The 25,531-nt window shown below is 41.8% G+C and overlaps 2 protein-coding genes across 2 annotated transcripts; both read right to left on the bottom strand.

Moving 5' to 3' along the window:
- Positions 1-771: 771 nt before the first annotated feature.
- LOC123470454 (mitochondrial fission regulator 1-like) lies at positions 772-1,917 on the bottom strand. The gene is made up of 2 exons (XM_045170714.1): positions 1,651-1,917; positions 772-1,062 (listed from the first exon to the last, which is right to left on the bottom strand). Exons 1-2 carry the CDS (start codon positions 1,915-1,917, stop codon positions 772-774), a joined length of 558 nt encoding a protein of 185 aa, XP_045026649.1.
- An 18,558-nt stretch (positions 1,918-20,475) lies between these two features.
- LOC116919638 (DNA polymerase delta subunit 2) lies at positions 20,476-22,427 on the bottom strand. The gene is made up of 8 exons (XM_032925651.2): positions 22,167-22,427; positions 22,057-22,106; positions 21,923-21,994; positions 21,605-21,849; positions 21,395-21,543; positions 21,191-21,318; positions 20,741-21,128; positions 20,476-20,670 (listed from the first exon to the last, which is right to left on the bottom strand). Exons 1-8 carry the CDS (start codon positions 22,327-22,329, stop codon positions 20,531-20,533), a joined length of 1,335 nt encoding a protein of 444 aa, XP_032781542.2. The 5' UTR covers positions 22,330-22,427; the 3' UTR covers positions 20,476-20,530.
- Between the last annotated feature and the right edge of the window lie 3,104 nt (positions 22,428-25,531).

Genomic DNA, 25,531 nt, shown 5'->3' with positions numbered 1-25,531 from the left:
CTAAATCAATATCAATGAAAATTACACAATTTCTCCGCTTTATTATTACCGGCTTTGATTCCAAATTCAACAATGGGACCCTGGCCCTCCCATTCTTGAACGAAACTAAGGCGGAAGGTACCACCCAGGTTTTTGAGGGCTCTGCTGAAAATCCGAACCGCACGATGCCCGTTCCGATGAAATCAATTGGGACTGATCCTTTTAACATCCGGAGCGATTCGCCCGGAACTTCAACGGCTTTCTTCACGCTAAATCTAACGGATCCTTTCCGTCGCACCGCCGGCAAATCTTTAGCCAAATCCTGAAAAAATTCTTCTGACGGCAGTGATCTTTTTACTTCTTCCGGAATCGATGTGTTGGTCTTGTCAATATCAGCTTCCTCTTCTACATCTTTTATGAACACTGGAACAATTTGATTATCCTTACAGATTAAATTTATATTGGCTTTCACCAGCCAATCTACGCCCAAAATCAAGGGAAAGGGGGCCATTTCAACAACTGCGACCTTTTCAAGAAACACTCTAGTGTCTTTAAAACAAATTTGTAAAGGAATTTCATCTACTGCTCTTACAACCTTATTATCTATTCCCCTTATCCCTGGAAGAATACGAATGCCTTTATTCTTAACAATTCGTCTTACTACTGGTAACCTTACTGTTGTTATGCTGGATCCTGTGTCCAGCAAGGCGTCTGTCTCACCAACTCCTTGGATGTAAACGCGGATGACAGGCAGTTGAGTTGGTCGGGACGACTCATCCATGTGTTCTCCCGTCAGCGATGGCCTGGGCCAGCTGAAGGGGCCTGGCCGTTTCCCGCCCCCCGAGGACAATTTCTCTTGATGTGACCGATCGCTCCACACTCAAAGCAGCTGCGATTATCCGGCTGGCGCTGCATTTGGCGCTGGCCTCCTCCCAGCGTCAATCCATTCAGTCGTTCCGTCAATCCAGCGATCTGCTTTCCCATTGACAGCAGTGCCGATCCGACATCAATGTGTGGTGCTGCAGGAGGAAGGGGTGTCGGAACCGGTGGTGGATGCATCGGCACTGGTGGCAACGTAGACGGCTGAAAAAACGGATTATTCGGGGGGAAGGGGGAACCATTTGGCCGCAATGTAGAGAATAACGTCTCGAGGTCTCTTAACCTCGTCATGAACTCGTCGACGTCTGCCGGCGTGTCATTCATCATGGCCGCCACGTGCTGCCAATTCGCCAACCCACCTATCAGATACGAAACCTTCTGCGCATTTGTAAAAACACGGGGGGAAAGATCAAGCAAACGAGATTTTTCCACTGCATACGCGATCCCTGGTTCCCCCGCTTTCTGGACCCTTTCCTCGATCAGTTTATACCACTCCGATGGTGATAAACGTTGTGTAAAGTTAGTCCCCAGCGCATTGGACCAGTTTTGCCAATTCGGATTATTGGCGCCCGATTGCAAATGCCACTGAAGGGCAATTCCTCCTAGACGCCTGACGGCGACTTGTCGCTTCTGTGCGTTTGTCCACCCTTCTACATCTCCGGCCTGATTGAGGATACGGACCAAATGTCTACCGGACTCTCCCACTTTACTCTCAAACATGGGGATTGACTCTGCAACTGCATTATTTACATGTGCAAGCGCCGCCCCTGCTTGTTGCTGCTGAGCAGTTACCAGTGCACGCAAAGCTGCACTTTCTTGTTGCTGGGCCGCTAGAAGATTCATTAATGCATCGTGACGCCCCTGATACTGTGCCCGATCCTGAGCAGCGCCATTTGCAAAATTTGCGAGAGCCTGGGCTAGGTCGGGATCCATGTTTACCGGTACGTTTACTTGCTCCGGCTCTTGTCTAACAGGCGAGATATCAAAATTTAATCGTCGCGAAGGCCTCTCTTCACTTTCTGAATCGCTATCGGGGATCAATGCAACTACTCGAGGCATAACGACTACTGGGATCAAATTACTCGAGGCATTTCGCGTCCTAATATGATAATCTACTGGAGCAACTACAGCAACCCGTTTCGGCGACATAAATAGAAAAAAAAAATAAAATAAAAAAAATATAAAATAAAATAGAATGAATCGAAAGCAGGGACGAATAAATGCGAGAGAAAGAGAAAAAAAGAGAAAAAAAAAGTGTCTGGGCGACCACGCTATCGCCTTGGCAAAAAGAGAAATGACGTAAGACCACGCTATAGCCACCGGCAACAAAATGATTTTACGCAAGACCACACTATCGCCCCCGACGACTAGACAAAATTAGCGAACCCGAAAATCAAATATTAGCAAGAGAAAAGAATAAGAAGAAAAAAACAATAAAAAAAAACAATTTTTAAAAAATACGATTTGAGCAAAGAAAAAAAATATAATTAATCCACGACGATGGTTCTGCGAGCAGTTCACGAGTGTGAATCTTTTCTGAGGCCAGTATCCCTCTTCTGACACCAATTGTTGCGGGATAAAGGCCCACAAGCCTATTTTATTCAGACGCTAGTGAATTAACGAGGGTTTGTATTTCTAGACACACAACCAAGACTTTCACACAATCGAAATACAAACAATCTACAGGACCATCAAATGTACTTCTTAATCAATCTTAGTACCTTTTTTACACGACGGGGCCTAGCATGGCACCCGTATTACACAATATCCCAGCAAGAGAAGGGGGGAAATGTTCCCAGCTTGACAGTTCGAGTGACTTGAGACTCTGTGCCGAGAGAGGGTGAGGGCCGAAGATAAGGGGTGTCACCAGTCGTGACATCTAGCAGGGGGAAAAGGGATTTGTCGTAATGCCAGCGGGGTATCTGGGATATCCCCGCAACAAAACACAAACAGGAAGATCAATGATTTCAATAAGCGGTTCAACATGCTAGACAAAAAGCATTCGGATAACGCAAGCCTTCAAAAAAACAGATTTTACAGACTGGAACGTATGATAAATAACTTAAGTGGGCAGAGGGCCCTTCCAGCCAAGTCAGTGTCAGACACTACACCGGACCCACTGGAGATATCTTTAAAAACCACAATATGGTACACCAGCACATGACAACTGATGACATGAATGGGCCGACGACATGGACACAATTGACAATGAAAAATAGACCAACGAACACGACAACGCCTACCAATTTCAAGTCTATCCAGTGGAACGCCAGAGGGTTAACCAAAGCCAAATAAGAAGTCTTCAGAAATTTTCTTTCTTCAGTTAAACCAGAAATAGTTCTGTTAAGTGAAACCCATTGAAATAACTCATTCAACATTAAGTTTAACTCATACCACGTCCTCAAGAAGAACCACCCTAACAGAAAAGGCGGAGGAGTGGCTATCCTAGTGAATAAATATGTTATTTTCTCCCAGTTGCACCTTAATCTTCCAGCCACCGTGGAAGCCATCGGTGTAAGTGTCATGTCAACAACCAGCAACCCTACTGAGTTTATATCAATATACGTGCCTAAAGGGGATTGTGAAGTGCACAAAATGGAATACCTATTCAACAGACGAAACGCGACAGTGACACACCTCCAAACTTGATCATTTTTGCGGCAATCGATAGCCCTTATTAAGGGCTATCGATTGCCGAAAATCATTTTCTGTGAAATTCATTAAAAAATTTTGAAACTGAAAAAACAAAAAACAAGATTAAGTTTTTTTCATTTTTCCGATCTCGAGCCATATGGGACCCAACCGATCAAACCGAAAAAAAAATTCTTTCTGAAACTTTTTACAGTTTCAAAATTGTAAAATAAATTTCACAGAAATCGATAGCCCTTATCAGGGGTATCGATTGCCGTAAAAATTATCAAGTTTGGAGGTTTGTTTCGCCCACAAAATAACTTTGAAGGTTTTTAATTGATTTAAGGAGGAGGGGAAGGAAGTAAAGATAACGAATCTTTGCACCGATCGTTCGGTACTTATACTTCGTATAAATACGTAAACGATGTAATATTTATGTTCCTCGAGATGTTAGGAACACGGAGGTATAAAGATATAGTTTAATATTTCTATTTTTCAATCAGTAAATGTCGCTTGATCAAATAACTCTGTTGTGATTTCCTTCCAACTCAAGCGCGCCCAAGTGGTGTTGCTCAACCCTAGTTTTGCTTAACCCTGGTGTTGCTTAACCCTAGTGTTGCTTAACCCCACTCCCTGTCAAATGTCCCTAGGATGACATAGTTGATGTCTGCTACCTGTCTCTATAACTGTTCTCTCACTCTCTTAAGAACCCCACATAACACAAGGCAGTCCGTCGGATGTCCGACAGATGTCGGGGTCGGTAGTTGAGTACATCTTTTTGATATCCTCCGGACAGCCCGATATCCGATTTGGATGTCCTGTATTTTTTTTGGTTTTGACCGCCCTAAACAGCGCCGTCAGACTAGTGTTCTCACTCGACCTTAATCGATTGAAAAATGGTCCAATCGATTGATTAATTATTTAAAAAATCCTAATCGATTTCCAATCGACTAGAATTTTTTACCATCGATTATAATCGATTGATTAATTTTTCGCAACGATTATAATCGATTAAAATCGATTAAAAGGAAAAAAAATTAAAAATTTTTACAATCGATTATAATCGATTATAATCGAGTTATAATCGAGTTCGTAATGGTGTTGATGCTTAAGGAAATTCCAAATTCGTTTTTTTCTAGTTGTAGTTGCACTAGTTGGACGTCGATCTGAGTCTGACATTATTTTGTCACTCACTATAAATAACTAAGATCACATCAAAACATAAAAATAAAATAAGAATAATAATTCAAGATTCATTCAACCTACCTAACGATGTTGGAATTGTTGGAATTTTCAATTTTTAATTCTTTATCGAGTCGTCTCTGAACTAACTGTCGAAGTCTCGAAGATCCACTGTCTACTACAGACGATGTGAGAATGACGTGGACGTGGAGGTGAGAATGAATAATGCTTCTTTTGACAACTGTTTAATGGAATTTAGTGGCAGCAAAAGCGAAAAAAAAAAAATTTGAAAATTTTTAATAGAAAATCGGTCGATTAATCGATTATTTTTTTCTCAAATCGATTGATTAATATTTAAAAAAAAGCTAATCGATTATGCGTCGATTGGTTAATTTTGCCGTCGATTATAATCGAATGATTAATTAGTCAATTATAATCGATTGGAATCGATTATTAGCAAATCGACTGAGAACGCTACGTCAGACATTCTAAGGATATCCGAACGGGCTTTCATTTGGCTATAAATATGACATGTATTGGACATCTATTCATGAAAAAACATTAGGCTATATCAGGATTCGAACTCGGGTCTCCCGCATCACACTCGAATCGTATTCCACTGTGCCAATCTACAGATATATTATGTATCATTTTCGAACAATACAATCGAATTGTTAAAAAACACTTGGGCTTTTTCGATAACAAATCACATACAGGATTTTTAAGAAGTCAAGATGATGTCGAACTTAGGTTAAACCAGAGGTGTATAAATTGAAATTAAACAATTTATGCTAAATATTTTTGAATTTTAAACTTCAGCATGATTTATTAAGTTTAAAGTAGTTTTTTATTATTTGAAATTATAATCCTATCATAAGTATACTTGGTTTTAATATTATTAGATGCCGAATAATATTTATTTTCTGTGAGTTAATTTTCAATGGCTTGGTTCCCGTAAGCTAAACGGAAAGCTTGTGCAAACAAACTCACGACTTTCATATATTTTATTCATTTTTTGTAATAAATTTTAAAATAAACCATCCGGCAAATAGATCATTACTCCTTTATTTTTTAAATTTTTCATTTTAAATGCTGACCTTCAAATAAAAATACGTTCAAGGGAAAAATTTGAACACAGTTAAGTTTTCCCCCTCTCAAGAAATTTTGACAATTAATAATGAAACTTAGTGATCGGCCCCAATTATTTCTAATCGAGTTAACCACCCCGCACCGATAAAGTGCATTCGGGGTTGAAATGAGGTGCCACTTTTTCAACCGGGGCGGTGCGGGGAAAAATTTGAGGTTAACCCGTTGCCCCGAAGCAATAAAAAAAAAATGCCGTTCTTTCGGTTTCAGAGTAAAAATCGGGGCAAGCGGGTAGAACGAGCTATTATCGGGGTTGTTATCGGATAGATCGGGTCAATCGACAATGTTTTTTGCATTGATGAATCGATTGATTGCAATCCAATTGATTGCAAACCCCAATTGAATTCGGGGAGAAGAATTTTCCACCCTGAGCCACGCCTCCTTGGCCCGAAATGAGAAACCCGATTTGCAAAAAAGCGCCCCGATTGGCTCGAGGCCGATCCTTAAATGAAACAATTGAAAATCATTTTGGCTGTTGGAAGGAGGTCCGTAGAATATAATTTTCGCACATCCATTGCACTTCCAAAGTGACTAGCCGACGGACATCCCTGGAACTACCCATTGAGTACATAGATATCTAACGGATATTCGGCCATGATTCGGACATCCGACGGCAGAAATGTGCTATATGGGACTGGTCATAGGGTAAGACTCTGTCAATTATATATTGTGTCATCCATGGTATCTGTAATACAATATCTTGTTGAAATCATGTTAGCGGTCTAATGTTCAGTTACAAAACTTAACAGGTTATGGGCCCAGATTTACGTTGCTGAACACTGACTGACAATGGACGAGAACGAGATTCAAGATAACCAACCTTTAAGGGCAATTGCCCACCTGCCGAAATTCGATGGCATTAACCACCGAGAGTGGAATTTTGAAATTGATTTAGTCTTCCAACACCATGACTTGAAAGACGTAGTGTTGGGTAATGAAGTCTCCCAGAAGAGGTAACAATCTCGCTCATTTTATTTTTTTTGTAAATATTAATGATTCAGCTGTATCGTTCTGTCAGCAATTGTCTTATTAATTGTTTACTGCAGTTTGAGGAATGCGATTCTCATATGGACAATCCACTTAATCAGAACACACAGCATTTTGCATTCAGCCTTAACGCTGCATATTTTTAATGTTCCTTATTTGCAATTAGTCAGCCTTCATGCTGCTTACTCATTACTGCGCTGCAGTTACTAAGAGGTCAACACAGTCAGCCTGAACGCTGTTTATTTTTTACTGTTCTTTGCAAACTTACATCAGTCAGCCTTCATGCTGCTCATTTCACTACTCAGCTTGCTTGATGGCTCTGCAATTATTCAGGGATACTGTCAATCAGCCTTAACGCTGCTTACTCCATTGTTACTGTGCAGTCATACCAATTAGTTACATGCTATCCATTTCATTGCCTTTTTGACACAGAACAATCTAATTAGCCTTAACGCTGCAGTTCATTTATACACATATATATATATAAATTACACTCAATATGTATACTTTGTCATTACTTTTATGTTCATCATATTGTAACAGATTCACTGGGTTTAAGGGATGTATTCAGTCATAGACAGCTTACACGATACACACGCACAGCATTACACAGTAACAGCACTGACAGCACTAACAACTTGTCTGAATCACTACATTGAACTGCCCCTCTGGCCGGTCATAGACGGGCTTTTGAGTCCTCTGACATCCGGCCAGAGTGGCAAAGTCCATTGACATCGCACATTTGCATCTCTTAGCATCCGGTGCTAAGCGACAAAGTACATTGGCGCTACATCCCCCTCCTACCTACTGACATGGGTTCCCCAAACTGGATAACAAACCCCACAAGGCATAACAAATAGAGTCCCCATGTTTTCTACTTTAACATTTGATAAAACTAATCCGGGTTAAACACCAATATTCAAACGACTGCATTCGGGTCGGGCTGGCCTTGATCCTCTTCTTTCTCCTTCCTCTTCGAAGGATCTCCTGCCCGGGCTAGCTCGTCCCTCAGTTCTTGAATCTGGCGCTGTAGGTCTTGCACCTTGTCAAGGTCTACTGCCCCGACTGCCGGTTTCTCGCGCTCTCTACGCGCATCCTCATACCCCCTCTCATAGGCTGTTTTTATGGCGTCCGCGTGAAGTCTGGCCTCCTCCAGGAATTCTTCACACGATTTAATGCCTAAAACGTACAGCCTCTCGTAGAGAGCCGGGCTCAATCCCCTGAAAAGGTGGTCTATGCGCACCTCTTCAGCCATATCTGGCTGAACCATGCGACACATATCCATAACATCATGGTAGTATTCCGTGATGTCTTCCTCCTTCCCTTGGACCCGCATGCGCAGCTTCCTTTCCGTCTGCCGCTTCAGGTTTACCGCCACAAACTGCTTCAGGAAAAGCGTCTTGAGCCCACGCACCTCTCTGTAGTGCGCTGGCTCGTCGTCAGTTCCGGCTACTTGGACCTCCCGGTCCTCCCAGTGCTCCGGGCGTGCGTTTCTCGCCTCAAGGCCTACAATCCATTTGTAGGCAGCACCCTCGAGCGAAACATCAATAGCCCTTGCAAGATCGTTATTCGACCAACGATTATGGCGACCAATCCTTTCGAACCGGTCTATCCACTCAATTGCGTTTTCCTTTGGCGTGCCCCGGAACTTTTCCGGTTCCTTGTAGTGGAACATTGGGCGTTCCGCCATGTCTTCCTCCTCTTCCAAAAACGGGTCCCACTCGAGTTCAGGATCCTCCAGAGACTGTCGGCTTGGCGATCCTTCTACACTGAATCCTCCGCGTCCCTGTCTCACCGTTGCCGCTTCCTGTGGAGTACTAAATGCTCTAGGCCGTAGGCCTTCGCGCAGGCTTCTTCTTTCCAAGCCCACCCCTCGCTTCTCGTCACCCCTCGCTTCCAACGGCTGTCCGCTGTCGCTACCCGACGATCTGTTGATGACCCCGGAGGTATCGGCTTCCACGCTAACTATGCGTTTTCTGTCGGCAGCGTCTTCCGCCCACGCCGACCCCTGTCACACCTCTCGGTTTCCGGTCACCGAACCCTGCGTTCCGAGCGAATTTGGGTCGTACGACTTCCTCCGCTGCTCGTCGATCCTTTCCTGGACACTGGAGACTGACACCTGCGGGATAAGCGACTCGCGGTCGTCGAACTCCGCCTGACGCGTGCGCAATCCCTGATCATGATCGACGACCCGCACTTCCTGTCGCTTCTCGTTACCCGCCCCGGTACGTGCGTTAACCCCTCCTTCGTTCCCTACCTCACGAGCCCCCTCGTGCTGCTTACGTGCAGCTACGGACTCGTATGCCCCTTCCGTCACAGCACCCCCTGCTTTCGGATTCCCAGAATCCTGGCAGCTCTGTGCGTCCTCGAATTCCTCTCCCCGTGGCTCGGAATCAGACTGGAATTGTGACGGATCTGGAACCTCCCGCGGTAGGGAAACTTCCCTGGACAACCACGTACCTTTCTGTCCCAAAGTGAGGTCACTCACTTCTCCAGGAGGGCCTCTCGAACGGCCCTTTGACCGAGCTGAAGCAGCGCATGCTGCCTGCAATCCTGTTGAAGATCGTGCTAGAGGTGTCGCCGCCCTCAAACCCGAGTAATTGGTCTGAATCTCCTTGGCGGCCTCCTCTGCTGCTCGTCTACGGCTCCTTTCCCCAGCGTCTATTATCACACCTCTCCCGTGTGACATTCACACGAGGATCCACTGCGATCCCACTTCCAAATACATGCTCTCCCAGACCGTTGCTGTGGCCTCGTGCCCGGCAATAAATTGTTGAGTTCGTTTTCCAGAGACCCCTCACAGCGAACGCCTACCTGAGTTTAAACGTGTGCCTGATCAGTGAACAACGCAGGAGCATCTCCACCATGTAACAGATTCACTGGGTTTAAGAGATGTATTCAGTCATAGACAGCTTACACGACACACACACACAGCATTACACAGTAACAGCACTGACAGCACTAACAACTAGTCTGAATCACTACATTGGACTGCCCCTCTGGCCGGTCATAGACGGGCTTTTGAGTCCTCTGACATCCGGCCAGAGTGGCAAAGTCCATTGACATCGCACATTTGCATCTCTTAGCATCCGGTGCTAAGCGACAAAGTACATTGGCGCTACCATATTAACATCATATTTCTTCATTTGTAGGATCGAAATAAAGCTGGGGAATTTCTGAATGATGCAGCCATAAAAGGCTATGGACGAAGAAAAACATCACCGCTATTAACTTCATATTTGCCTCAATTACGAGAAAAATGAAAGAAAACTTGTACACTCCTGGCCTCAATGCCGCACAAATATGGGCGAAGTTAATTCTACAATATCAGCTCTAAACCGAAGAACAGCTGCATCTTCTATGGCAACAATATTACGACTTCAAACATACAGCTGGTACCTTTCCTTATCATTTTTTTTTCTTTTCTTTCTCACTAATCAAGGTTTTTTTTTCTCTTTAACAGGAGACGATATGAGAACCATGATTCAGAAACTCTCAAATATAGCTGACCAGCTAATAGAAAGAGAACAGGTCTTGCCTGAAGTCCAACTTGTCTTTAAGGCCATTGCAACACTTTCGGAAAACTTCCGAATCGTCAGGACTGTTTGGACCAGTCTTCCAGCAAATGACCGGACTCTTGATCATCTACTGCAGCGACTCATAACTGAAGAAAATGTTCTGAAGTCATACCAAAAAATAGAACACAATAATGAAGCCGCATTCACCGCCAACAACAGCCGCCAAAGATTCAACTCTGGTCGCGGAGGATCTGGAAGAGAACATTGTCATGGGTCTGCAAGGTAGTTTTGTGGACAAACGGCCACGTTGCGGCCATTGCAACAGCCCAACCCACGAAGAAAAAGTATGTTTCCAAAAACACGGCTACCCACCAAACTGGGCCACTACGAAAAGAGGACGAGGTAGAGGCAGAGGTGGGGGTCACCCATCCAATTCATCCAACGCCCTATTGTCTTTATCAAATCTGGATCCATTCCTCGTGGACTCAGGAGCTTCCAAACACATGAGTGATAAAAGAAGTTTTTTCACAACCTTCAAACCGATCAAAGCTGGCACTTGGTCTGTCAAAGGTAAATAATCATTTTTTTTGGCCAAAAGGAGCCTCTCATCTCAAATTTTTTTTTCTTCTCATCCCAGGCATCGGAGACTCTGAACTGGACGTTCTAGGCGTCGGCAACATTGACGTTATTGTGGAAGTTGGTCAGATAACAACATCCAGGACACTAACGGAAGTTCTATATGTCCCTGGACTTGGCTCAAACCTCTTTTCCGTGAGTGCAGCAAATGCCAATGGTCTAATAGTCACGTTTGACGATAACAAGGTATCATACTATCCTCAAAATCAGCTATATAACAAACCATTCACAATTTTTTTGGGGGCTCTTTTCCCTAGGTTCTCTTTAAGAGAAACGGCGAAACAGTCCTCACCGGGGAGAAACAAAACGAGACTTTATTCCAACTCCACATGAAGCCTGACATTCATTCGACCCAAAGTGACAACATCCAACCTCTCACTCTCGTCGCGCTTGGAGCAGATCTTCGAGCGTCAATCATCACGTGGCATCACCGCTTAGGCCACATAGGCTACCACACACTATTGAAGATGGTAAAAGAAGATCTGACCATTGGGTTAAACATCAATGGCGACCGTGACATCCCAGCGACACTCTGCTCCAACTGCGAATTTGGCAAATTTTCTAGAATACCTCTGAAAACGGGAAGGAACAGAGCAACAAGGATCGGTGAACTGACCCACTCAGACGTATGGGGTCCCATCGCCACCACAAGCATCGGAGGGGCCCATTATTTTGTCAACTTCAAGGACGACTATAGCGGATGCACGACAGTCTACTTCATGAAAAGGAAAAACGAAGTTCCGGCCTTGATTCGACTTTACCACGCTCTTCTCCTAAACGAAACCGGCTTTTACATGCTCACACTTCGTTCGGACAATGGCAAAGGAGAATATGTCAACAAAGAAAACGCTGAGTGGCTCGCCCAACATGGGATTCGTCATGAAACTAGTGCTACTCACACACCAGAGCAAAACGGCTCAGCAGAACGTCTCAACCGGACCCTTTTAGAACCAGTCCGATGTATGATAATTGAAAGCGGCCTACCCGCTTGCTTGTGGGCAGAAGCCATCTCATACACCACCTACATAAAGAATCGGGTCCTATCAATAACTTCCCAACTCACTCCCTATGAATACTGGAACAAAAGGAAACCCGACATGATTCATATCAGGATATTTGGATCAAGAGCTTTTGTCAGAAACCCAACCGTCTCATAAAAACTGGAACCCCGTAGTCAAGAAGGTTTCTTTGTCGGGCGATGCTCAACTCAAAACGCGTCTAGAATCTATATTCCCACAACAGGAAAAATCGTCGTTATCAAAGACGTCAAAATCGACGAAACCGTTCTTTACCGTGACCATATAACAAAGGACCTGCTACCATCGAAGGTTCGTTCACATACATATTTCTTCTTATATACATATTTCTATATTTTCTATATATATATACATATATATGTATATACATTTCTATATTTCTATATTTATTTCTACTTATTTCTTATTATTCATGTAAAATACAATTTTTTTTCCCCCCTTACAGCTTGCTGAAAGCAACGAAGAAGCATGAATGGACACAAGAGAAACTCACGTTCCAATCACCCAAAAAACTCCTAAAGAAGACGAAGCTTGCCCAGTAGCTGCAATCGAAGACGAAATTCCCCTCGTCACAGACGAAACACTTCGCGAAGGATCAAACCTTCCAACTCACCCCCTGATCCACAACAAAGTTACTCAGGAAACCGAATTGATCATAGATCAAGATGCCCACGATGCTACTCCACTTGCAGCAGAAGTTCCTCAAGTCAACAGCATCGATCAACCACGCCGGTCAACGCGCATTAGAGCAAGACAGATCCAGTCAGTCGCCAAACAAGCCGTTCTTTCTAATGACCCAGCCAATCAAGATTCAACACTCCATCCAACGGAGCCTGAAACCTATCGTGAGGCAATTAAATGTCCAGAGGCTGAATTCTGGATTGAAGCGATAAATGAAGAATACAACTCTCTAATTCAGAACAACACCTGGACACTATGCCAACTGCCATCCGACCGAAAAGTAATCGAAGGCAAATGGGTCTTAAAGTACAAGCCCGGTTTCAAGACGACTTCCCCACGATACAAGGCAAGGTTCGTGATCAAAGGATTCTCTCAAATTCACGGCCTCGACTACACCGAGACTTATGCACCAGTTGCCAAGACCTTCTCCTTCCGAATGATTATGGCCATTGCAGCAGAAAAAGATCTTGAAATGATCCAACTCGACGTAAAAACCTCATTTCTCTATGGAACACTAGAAGAAGAAATTTATATGAAACAACCCGAAGGCTTCATAATTCCTGGAAAAGAAGAAGAGGTGTGTCGTCTTGTCAAGAGTCTCTATGGTTTAAAGCAGGCCTCCTGCGTTTGGAACGTAAAATTTAATGAATTCATTGTAGCTTTCGGCCTTGAAAGATCTAAATGTGATCCTTGCATTTACTACCGCTACCTCCGTCCAGGGGAGCCAGATGAGTAAATAACCTTCTTCATCCTGTACGTAGATGACGGCCTGATCCTGAGCAATCAAAATGCAGTTCTGCTGAAAATGATTGAATTCCTTGGCAAAGAATTCGAAATACGCTCTCTTCCAGCAGACCGATTCATTTGTGTCAACATTGAACGCAACCGCACTCATCGGACTATTCACCTTTCTCAACCAGACTACGTAAAAACGATTCTAGCAAGATTCGGCATGACAAACTGCAGCTTTATCACCGTTCCAGCTGACCCTTGCGTGAAACTGTCGCCATCCATGTGCCCTCGCACTAAAGAACAAAAAGCCCCAATGACCAATGTTCCTTTTTTGGAAGGGGTCGGCTCCCTAATGCATCTTGATAATCTGACGCGACCAGACATCTCATTTGCCGTTGGACAGGTCTCACGTTTATCCCAATACCCTGGCATGGAGCACTGGAAGGGACTGAAGAGAATCCTGGCCTACCTGCGCAAAACCATCAACCATGGACTCTTATTTGGTTGTGGCAGCAACAAACTCTGTGGTTACGTCGACGCGGATTATGCCGGAGATCTGGAGAACAGGCTGTAATAGACCGCAGCAACTCCTCCCAGCAACAGCAGCCCCATCCAGCAAGAAGGTCGTTACGAATGCAACCTTCCCTGCGGATAATAGTTTATGATAAAAGTAAAAGTTATTGTAAACCCCTCCCTTCTTAACCTTCAATCTTTTGGTATATAAGCGCATGGTTGTACCGGCTTAAGTAGAGTTAGTTTACTGGCAAATACACAGTCTAGAAACTATTACAAGGGGGTCAACATCTGGAGCAGTATTTATCCTCAATAATGGCCCATCTCCTGGCGCAGCCGTCGCCAAATCTGTGTTGCTCTATCCACTACAGAATCAGAATTTATCGCAGCCTCTGATGGAACAAAGGAGGCAATATGGCTAAGGCGTCTGTACACTGAACTAGGTGGTGCCGATCTAACCGTTCCCTTACGTTGCGACAATCAAGGCGCCATTGCTCTGATTCTCAACCCAATATTCCATCAACGCACAAAACATATGGACGTACGCTTCTTCTTTGTACGCGATGCTCAACAGGAGGGCAAAATTGATGTTTTTTACATCGAGACAGAACTTCAGTTAGCCGACGTCTTCACAAAAGCCCTTCCGACTCCGAGATTCGAAATGTTGCGCCACAACTTGGGCGTTCAAGAGCTTAGTATTCGGAATGCCTAATTTAAGGGACGATCAGTTTCCCTACATATAATGAAGTCTCATATTTCCAAATGCCTTTGAACTGCATCCTTATTTACTGGTAAACCCATTGAGGGACATTTCTTCTTCCTACCTTTGAATTCCAATATTCTTGTTTGGGGTGGGCTTAACTTGAGGGACGTGTTGTGAAATCCTTCCAACTCAAGCGCGCCCAAGGGGTGTTGTCTTGCTTAACCCTGGTGTTGCTTAACCCCACTCCCCGTCAAATGTCCCTAGGATGACATAGTGGATGTCTGCTACCTGTCTCTATAACTGTGCTCTCAATCTCTTAAGAACTGGTCATAGGGTAAGACTCTGTCAATAATATATTGTGTCATCCATGGTATCTGTAATACAATATCTTGTTGAAATCATGTTTGCGGTCTAATGTTCATTTAAAAAACTTAACAAACTCTTTTGACGTCCACAATGGCGGCCATTTTTTTAAGGCGCGGAATTTGAACTTCGGAAAACAACCCTACCCATTAAACCTTTTCCATTAGTTTTTCTTGAAAACTCTACAATTAGACTGAAACACTGAATATATTACCTCATCTGCCATTCTGGTAAACCTTGATATGCTAATCGGAATCATTTATTGCATGTATACTTTTCAATTAATTAAACCACACGATACGAAAATTCCTAGGACTTTTATATTTCTTTTTACTGAAATTGACTTTGTGAAGAAACCCATACAGAATAAACAAGCACACTTATCATCATACATTGACAACAGCACATTAGAATAAATTACACACTTCGGATACATGGCACTTTCCACATACCACTTTCCACATACTTGATTGCTTCATGTATGGTCTTGATTGCATTAAGTTGAATTTTTGTATCCCTGCCCGTCTTGCAATTAAATACATGTAAAGCTCATGCTCTCTTATAGGTGGTAAAAACTTTTCAATAACACTGATAGTTTTCTGCCACATTTCTTTTGGCAGTACGTAGGGACAGTCTACATTGCACTTGCACAGTTTTTCTAAGTAAATTTCTTTTTCCTTATGAATAAGTCCTTTAGCATAATCAGATAACTTAAAAAGACTAATTGTGTCAAATAACTCATTACCGACATCACAAACTACACTACTCATGACATAAAAAACCAAAACAGTTTGACACTACAGTCACTAGTCACAGTCAATCACTTTACGTCTCCTACGGTACATTGTAAACAAGTACCTTTCAAAAGTTTCCTGGAAAAATAACAGCTTTTTTGGAGATAAAATATTTTGTATTATATCAGCACAGAGGTATAGGACACGATTCCAAAAGATTTTGTAATAAAACTAACTACAACTTAATTAAATATATTATTTTTCATTTCCCTCCTATAGGGCCCGAGAGGAAAAATACCCCAGGTCGGAATTCAGCCTTGGCAACTCAGCATCCGATCTTGGTCTATAGAAGTTTTGCCAAAAAGTCTGTTCGACTTTTGATTTCTTACAAAATCCATATTTTTTTTTTTAACTATAACCTTAGATTTCTTAAGTTGGATTAAATCTTTTTATTTCTGAGTATTCTGACTGACAATGGTGAAAAGAGCAAAAAAAAAGAGTTAGCCACAATTCATCATTTGTCTTTGACAGGAGTCACAGGACTCATAAGTTTCATATTTCGCTTTATGAAAAGCATTTTCGCGAAAAGAAGAGGATAAAATAAAATAAAGATATGGCTGCCTAGTGCCTAGTGGAAAAAACGGGTAACTGGTAGCATTCCTTACCTTCTAATAGTTTTAATATACGATGACGAAATAACGAAATTTTTCAATCTAATAAAACGGTAAAGAGTATATGTCTGGTCTTACACACGATGGAGGTAAGAGGATCAAGTGCAGAGTCTGCAGACGACAAGAAAGGTAAATACTAAACAGTGGCTGGGTGGTACAGGAAAAAAATTCTAAATTGGAAAAAAATCCGAAACAAATCTTTATAAAGGATTTGGATTTGATTTGAAAAAACCCGGGTTTTTTTTTGTGGGGATCAAATCCGATCCAAATCCAAGCCATTGAAAAATAAGGCAAATCCAAATCCCTAAAAATTCCGGGAGGATTTGGATTTGATTGAATTTGATTTGAAAAAAAAAATCCGAAACTCTGCTATGTATGGTTAGGGATCGGTCCCGATTAGCCATAATTGGGTTAACCACCATCTCGCCCCGGGAAAAGACAATCGGGGCTAAATTGGGGTGCCATTTCGTCAGCCGGGGCGGGGGGAAGGGGCAAAAATCGAGGTTAACCCGCTTGCCTCGACGCCATTTGCAAAAATGGCGCCTGAATTCAAACTGCGAATTTGGGTCGGGTTTTTATCGGGGCAACCGGGGCGAACTCCCCGATTTTCATCATAATAATCCATTTCGACTCGATCGATTATGTTTTTACGTCGATCAATTGATTGCGATCGGGGTTGAAAAAATATTAATACAAAAAAAATTTTTAAAAACAATGAAAATTGTTACTTAAGTCTATAGGATCGAGTATATCTCTAGAGACCAAGATCGGATGCTGAGTTGCCAAGGCTGAATTCCGACCTGGGGTATTTGTCCTCTCGGGCCCTATAGGAGGGAAATGAAAAATAATATATTTAATTAAGTTGTAGTTAGTTTTATTACAAAATCTTTTGGAATCGTGTGCTATACCTCTGTGCTGATATAATACAAAAAATTTTACCTCCAAAAAAGCTGTTATTTTTCCAGGAAACTTTTTGAAAGGTACTTGTTTACAATGTACCGTAGCAGACGTTAAGTGATTGACTGTGACTAATGACTGTAGTGTCAAACTGGTTTCGTTTTTTATGTCATGAGTAGTGTAGTTTGTGATGTCAGTAATGAGTTATTTGACACAATTAGTCTTTTTAAGTTATCTGATTATACTAAAGGACTTATTCATAAGGAAACAGAAATTTACTTAGAAAAACGTCTGCTTCTTGTTCTACAGTTGTAATACGGGGAGGGGGGGTGTTGTGGAAAGGTAAACAAGTACCTTTCAAAAAGTTTTCTGGAAAAATAACAGCTTTTTTGGAGATAAAATTTTTTGTATTATATCAGCACAGAGGTATAGTACACGATTCCAAAAGATTTTGTAATAAAACTAACTACAACTTAATTAAATATATTATTTTTCATTTCCCTCCTATAGGGCCCGAGAGGGAAAATACCCCAGGTCGGAATTCAGCCTTGGCAACTCAGCATCCGATCTTTGTCTAGAGCGCAAAAACTACAAAAACATCTTGTCCAAAATTTTTTTGTTTATAAAAATTAACTTAATTTTTTAAATAAATTTTAAATATATATAAATAAATTTTACAGAAATGGATAGCTCTTGTTAAGGGCTATCCATTTCTGTAAAATTTATTTATTTTGGTCTTAGAATTTTCCCGCAAAAAATTATTTAAATTTCACGTATTATTGGGGGGTGGGGATTACCGGATACCCGCTTAACCGCACCGACCTACCTGAAAATGGCAAATCGGTTTACTCTTCCAATAAGAAATTTTTAAGTAATATTTTTTCAGAAATGGATAGATCTTATCAAGATGTATCCATTCCTATAATTGTTAAAGCTTTTGGACTTATAGTTTTCCCGATTCTCCCAAAATCGGGTTTTGAAACCGTTTTTCTCCGGCCCACACCAACCCAGATGCCCATGGGTGATAATTCACAATAATTCTAATTGAAACATACAGATGTTTAATTCATTCTTGTTTTATAAATTGAAAAACGATTTAATAAAGGTATAAATAGTGTATTAGAATATATTACAAACAATAAAAGTAAACATAAATAGTATAAATAAACACACGAAAAATAAACAAATGGAGGCGACAGCCCGACGAAAAACTCCACACACGCCCCACACACACCACACACCACAAGCAGAAGGGGTGGAGGGGCTTTAGGGTGAGGAGAAGGAGAGAGCCAATCAGAGGGCCGGAATAGTCCCTCTGGGATATAGCGGTGATGATCTCGATCCTTCGAGACCGTCTCGTGGAGACCAAGTTGACATATTGCCCCGCGACCAGCCTGCAGCAAGAACTTGCGATTTTTGGTTGATAGATGGAACCGGCGGCCCGCCCTTTTCCCCCTCCTTCCAAAATTAAAATCACAATATCTTCTTAAATGATACGTTTTATAAAGAAAAAATTAAGTGGTTAGAATCGCCTTTTAAAGTTGCATTTAACGGTATATTTTTTATTTTTTTCGTGAAAATAGCCCACCCATTAAACACCATTTATAATAAGACACCCTTTAACAAGGCGAGATAGGGAAAGAATCCCGTCCTTTAGGTAGAGTAGTCCATGCTACGGGAGGTGAGTTCTGATAACTAGTATTTTTGACAGATTTCGCTTGAGAACCAGTATGCGAAGTCCCCTCTAGCAGAGTCATAGATTACATGGGTTGAAAACTCCACCAGAGTCCTCATGACTCCACGCAGAGTCATAGACCCCTGGTTCCTCCACTCTGTCTATTTTCCCTCACAGAAAAGGGGTACCCTCTTGCGAGGATTACTACACAAAAAAACGGGGGTTTGGGGTCGGGACGAAAGAGGGATTTTCCGCCCGGTGGGAATGCCTCTTGCGGGTGTGTTGATTCAATCCACGCAGAAAATGCATTTGTCGACAGATGGCAGTCCCACCGGGCGGAAAATCACTTATACCCCCTGACCATGCCCGACCCAAAAGACCCCATTTTTGTAGACAAAATTATAAGGGTAAAAGGCATTGTATTGCACGAATAAAAAAACGATCAACATAAGTTAACAAAACTAATAAAGTCCCCGACCTGCCCCGACCGTTCGGCAGCGGCAGTGCTGGTAGATTGGGGAGGGACCATGTTGCACCAATGACGGCAACGCCTAGCTTGTGGTGGAGGAACCTCAACTAGGGCTCATCCCCGATCACATTCTAATTGGGGACACCGCTAAGCTTCCCCGATTTAAATGAATCGGGGAAGTGCGGTGCGGGGGTTTCTTTTTTCGGTGCGGAACGGTACTATAATCGGTGCTGCACCGATAGCACTGCTTCAGCCATAGTGGGTTAGTCTTACCAGTGACCTTGCGTTCTGATAGGCCAACGAGAATCACGTGACTAGGGTCACATTTTGTTATTGTTGGCCGCAGGGCAACTGCCAATTTAGATCAATATTCATTGATAATCGGGGAAGGCACCGATCACCGAAATCACTTCCCTGATTAAGATTATCCCCGCACCGGATCGACTAAAAAGCTCCCCGATTGGCGCGGGGCCGAGGAATGGAATTCCGAAATAAATTCGACATAAGGACTAGTATTTAAATGAGACACGACAAAGCTATTAGCTTTATTAAATGAAGATATTAAAATTGACTTAAGGACAAAAAATCGATATGACTAATTTCATTTAAATGTGGACTTAATTCAACACTAGGGTTAACCTTTTCGTAATCCTTTCAGTTTATTTCGACACAAGGACTGGTATTTTAAAAATATTAATAGATATCCCAACACAAGGATTATTATGTAATTATTCTGCCATCAGAGTAACTATTTCAAGTGGAATCGTTTCCCACCATTTGTGGCCTATCATGTTTGTCTTTTGGTCTAGATGCTGTGCGTGTCAGAAGATGGAGATTAGAAAACAATAATTCCAATGCCGATTACCATGACGTACTGACATGGCAATAGATTTCACGGTTTTGGTGTACCACATGGAGCACCCCCCCTCCCCCAACCTTTCCTGCTAACCACAATAGTGGCATGACTCGCCACATATATAGGGTGAGAAAACGCATTCACCGCGGAGACACCCCGTTATTCAAAAATACATAAAACATAAACTTGCACACAAAAAAAACTTATCTTTATTAGTTCCATTCGAGGAACAAACTATGTTTTAATGATCTACGAAAGAATCCTCTTCAGCTCCGAAGCACAGCGTGAAACATTCCGTAGTATCCGCATCGACAATTACTATGGTACCAGATTCTGAGAACCGCGGCAATGAAACCAACCTGACAGGGTAACCTTCAGCAGCTGAATTAATAATAAAAAATAGGACAAAATTAACAGATAACCATTGAGAAACTATTCAAGACAAACTTACTCTTCCAAATTCGATCTCCGAATGCCTCCTGATTACCAGCGAAGTAGATATCAGGACAAGTAGGAAAAATAAAGGGATCGTCATGAATGTATGGATAACAGCCAAGCGTGTCCGGTGCAGTCGGACAAATGTGTCTCCATTCCAAGCATTTTTCCATAGCATCCAATGGATGCTCTAACGTAGAATTCTTCAGAATGTCCAACACGGGTTGCCCCGAGTTCCCCATAACTAAGCGTCCCCCAATTCTACAACTATATGGATTACTAACTGCATGAAACGTCGACAATTCGGAACTTTGAGGAAGCAAACAGTGGTGCAGTGGTTGCTGAGGGAGGACAAAATTAGCAGGGTCATGAGCACCAGGCATTAAATCAACGGTCATGGAGCTCTGTTATCATCACAACAACCGTTTAGAAATATGAAATAATTTTTATCATTCTTTGTACTTACGGCTAATTGAAAAACGATGTCGTCCAACTGCTGAACTGCTTCTATGCTGGCTGCCATGTTATTTCGAACAAGATATTTTGCTTTATCCAAAATATCACGATCTTGAGTTAAAGAACTTAAAGAATTTCCTAAAAAATATACATTAATAATAACCCAATAAGTATTTCCTATTTTTCAGGTTGTCAATTCACTTAATTCATTTACCAGCGATAATCAACCTGGAAACTTTAGACATCATTTCCTGAATTTGTGGTGTCCCAGTTTTTCCCATTAACATGAACATCATTTCCTGAATAAGTAACAGGGAATCTTTGCCACTTCCTAGATCTATGCCAGATATGAAGGCAATATACCTTGAAAATTACAAGCAGGGTAAGCAAAGTTGGAACATAAGGGACATAAAAAATTTACAACCTTGTTGTATCAATATGATGTTTTTCTGGAGTCACCATGATTGGCATATTAGCAGGACAAACTTCTTCTACAATAAACTTGCCGGAATCATCTTCATGACCAAGTAATGCAACAACGACACCAGTGACAAAGTCACCTGCATTTATGTTGCCAACAAGCAAAATGCGCTGCAGTTCATCTTCTAAAATTAGTAAGTCATTTCCTGAAATATATTTTGTTTTGGGGGGAAGTGGCAGTAACTGATGCTAAAACATAATCATCAAAATTAGTAAAAATCAAATTAGGAAAATGATTTTACCCACAGAATAATGAACTTACTTCATCACTAACTTCTCTCAAGATACTGGGTTTCAGTTCCTGTTGTTTGTAAATTATTCCAAAGACAAGAACCTAAGATTTAAAAAATTATTTAATGCACACTTGAAACCTAAATGACACAAAAATATATACACCTTCTCATGGGGAACAAGATCAACGAGTTTTTTTATTTCATACTGTTTACCTGGATAAAATACTTAGTTAAATCTGGAAATGACAGTTAGTTGGAAAAGTAAATTTATACCCCATTTTATTTCAACGCGAGCCTCCAGCAAAGTTTGAAACTTCAAAAGCCTTACAGCATATATGCCAGCATACTGCTTATTGAAATCTCGATCAGCTAATTTGAATGTAGCCGACAGGTCTTCATATGCAAGCTCTTTACGTTCGTAGCGAATATCCTCCATTTCTCTAACAAACGGCAAAAGCCCGCCAAAAAAAAATCAGACAAAACAAGACGATTCTGCAGCGCTTCACTATCGACACTGAACTAATACCAACTTGGTCTCCGTTACCTAGCGATCGGCTCCGATTAGCCAAAATCGTGTTAACCGCCCCGCCCTGGAAAAGGAAGTCGGGGCTGAATCAGGGTGCAACTTCGTCAGCCGGGGCGGGGCGGGGCAAAATTGAGGATAACCCGCCTGCCCCGACACCATTTGAAAAATGGCGCCTGAATTCAAACTACAAAAATGGGTCGGGTTTTTGTCGGGGCAACCAGGGCGAACTCCCCGATTTTCATCATAATAATCGATTTCGACCCTGAACCCCGATTGACATCGGGGTTCAAAAATTGTCACCCTGAGCCCCGAACCCCCCGCCCCGAGCCCCAAATTTCAAAACCCGATTGGCAAAATGCACCCCGATCGAAAAAATACACTTTTTAAATTAAAAAACAACTTGCTGTGTTTAACTCGTAGACAACATTAAAACAATTTTACATTAGAAGTAAGAATATTTTGTTAATTTCTAGGTAATATAATAAATTTCTTATCATTCAAAGAATTTTATGTAGGTTTAATAAAATGCCTAAACGTCTGACAGTGTGATTTCAGTCATAGCCAAGGTATAGAATAGATGGTAGGCGTACTCGAGAGGGCGTATATGGACCAAAAAATGATATTCCGTAAATGGCAACGTTTAGGTTGAATGGGGCAGATTATGCATGGGTTTATATGGGACTACCACAAATTAATTCATTCAACTTTTAGAAAAAAAATAATTTTACTAAAATAAAATCGACTACTATATTTACTAATCTAAAATAAGCCACCGCAAACTCCCAAAGGACATTCAGATCTACTCTGCCTGTTCCGTGTGCCAACTTAGGCCTCTGCCGCTCTCCCGCCGAGCCCGCTACCGTAACTCTTGCAAGCCGTAGAATCAGTAACCCTTAAGTAGTCACTAAGTAGCTGTTTGACTCTTACTTTATTACGTCTATGCCTCGAAGTTAGTACCCATTGGTAACATTTAACTGTTTAAGTCTCATGAGTCTTCTTTCCTCAATTTATTGCGTGCGTGTTGTTTTATGCTTGCTAAGTATACAAGACATTGTGAGTTAAGACGCCGCATTAAATTTAACTTTTCCGTATTGGAGACAACATGATAACATCGTGTACTCCTTTACATCTGGTGGCAGCGGTTTTCAAACTCACTTACAATGTCGCTGTATACGGGTGCTAAGCCTAAAACTAGACGTACCTTTTTCCAAAAATCTGAAAGACTGAGAACGTTTCCACGTAACTCTTTGTAATTCCACCTTTCACGGCTGATCTGACTCAGCCTAATACGTACACTCCTCTCAATTCTCCTCCTTCCCAGAAGAGACCTACACGTTCAACGCTAAATTACAGTATCCTCCACAAAAAAAAGGCACCCCCCCGGTAGCCCAAAATCTAAAAATTATTTATGAGCGCTAGATGGCATTGTTTTTAATTGCAAAATACAAACAAAAAAAAAGCATGCAACTTTTTTTTTTGTTTGTTTTGACTGCAAAAACGAGACGGTTGCCATGATTTCAGTATTTTTTGCTGCGAGCAAAATTTGGAAAACGGAGAATTCGAGAAAAAAGTTGGGGAAAGGCTAACCTCTGAATTGTTACCTTTCCCCCACCCCAACTTTTTTCTTCAGTTTTCCGTTTTTCATATTTTCTCGCAACATGAAAACTTATTGGTTACAGACGATTTTAAAAGACGGATAAAATTATATCATTTAGAAAATAAATCTAAGAAAACATAAAAAAAATTGGCTCTTACCTAGCAAGACAAGTTTTCTCTAATCCAAAAACAATTAATACATGGTTGTAGATCTTTTTACGCTGATCATTTTTAATATAGGGTTTAGGGTGTGCAAATGAGCGGGAGTGTCCGTAAAACGCGTACAAAGTTTCAAGTTTTACGGAACTGACGCGCTGCCGAGCCGGCCAGAAGGGGGGTCGGGCGGGGGGGATTGCGCGTACCCATGGGAGAGGGGACAGTGAAGGGGGGTTTACCTGAGCCTTGTTTTTTAAAGAGGATTTATTTAATTTAAACAAACTGACAAATGAAATATGTTTAATATTTCTTCCACCAGCCGTTAGCTTCAAAGCATAATTGAAGTCTTTTTGTCATTCGCTAATTTTTTACGATAAGCGTCTTTTTCAGTAAGATTTTGCCAAGCGGTCTGTGTATGGGCAAAATCTTCTTCTTTGTTTCGGGAATCTTTCGCGTCCATCGAAATCACACAGCTTCAAATGGTTGCCATGGTTTCCAATAAATTTTTATGTCGCGAAAAAATATGGAAAACGGAAAACTTGAGAAAAAAGTCGGGGTGGGGGAAAGGTAACAATTCAGAGGTTAGCCTTTCCCCGACTTTTTTCTCGAATTCTCCGTTTTCCAAATTTTGCTCGCAGCAAAAAATACTGAAATCATGGCAACCGTCTCGTTTTTGCAGTCAAAACAAACAAAAAAAAAATTGCATGCTTTTTTTGTTTGTATTTTGCAATTAAAAACTATGCCATCTAGCGCTCATAAATAATTTTTATATTTTGGGCTACCGGGGGGGTGCCTCTTTTTTGTGGAGGATACTGTACGTTCCTTTGAAGCAAGTAAATATTCCCGAGGCTATTTTACGAACTAAGAAGATACGCACCCAAAACACTCACAACGTAATTCCGCCACTTATAACCAGGATTGCAAATTTCTTTACCCAAAAAAAGTGACAAATCAAATCAATTTATCAATAAGTAGCAAAAGCTCCAACGAAGGCAGTATTAAAACAGAAACCATAACTACGCAATTAGGCCATATTTCCCAAGCCCCGCAAATTACTGTCATCCCTCAACAAGGAGCGCAAACACAGCGCCCACGATCAGCTCAGTAAGTGACAAAACGGACCCAGCAAACAGCAAGGTCCTAACAAATAACACCCCATCCGACGAAACTAGCACCGACCAGCCAATAAAAAATATCTGTGTAATAAATAAGGAGGCCATCACATTCCACCAAGATCGTGTTGAAAACCAGACTATTGAAGAAACCCTCTCGACCATAATTCCAAACATTTCCGATCTTTCCCTGCCCACTAGGAACTCATTTTTCGAATTAGTCGACCGTCTCACAGGGCATCTCCATA

Source organism: Daphnia magna, linkage group LG3 (genome assembly GCF_020631705.1).
Source record: "Daphnia magna isolate NIES linkage group LG3, ASM2063170v1.1, whole genome shotgun sequence".
Lineage (NCBI taxonomy): Eukaryota > Metazoa > Arthropoda > Branchiopoda > Diplostraca > Daphniidae > Daphnia > Daphnia magna.
The sequence above is the reverse complement of the archived record's forward strand: the minus strand, read 5'-3'. Positions and strand labels throughout refer to the sequence as shown.

What these genes read in the sequence shown, in the direction of transcription:
- LOC123470454 (XM_045170714.1), bottom strand. Translation starts at nt 1,917, where the DNA reads ATGCCTCGAGTAGTTGCATTGATCCCCGATAGCGATTCAGAAAGTGAA. An exon ending in GTGCAGCTTTGCGTGCACTG is followed by an intron (nt 1,063 to 1,650) that starts GTAACTGCTCAG and finishes CCGTTTTTTCAG; the next exon opens with CCGTCTACGTTGCCACCAGT.
- LOC116919638 (XM_032925651.2), bottom strand. Translation starts at nt 22,329, where the DNA reads ATGGAGGATATTCGCTACGAACGTAAAGAGCTTGCATATGAAGACCTG. An exon ending in TCGCGTTGAAATAAAATGGG is followed by an intron (nt 22,107 to 22,166) that starts GTATAAATTTAC and finishes TATTTTATCCAG; the next exon opens with GTAAACAGTATGAAATAAAA. An exon ending in CATCATATTGATACAACAAG is followed by an intron (nt 21,544 to 21,604) that starts GTTGTAAATTTT and finishes GTAATTTTCAAG; the next exon opens with GTATATTGCCTTCATATCTG.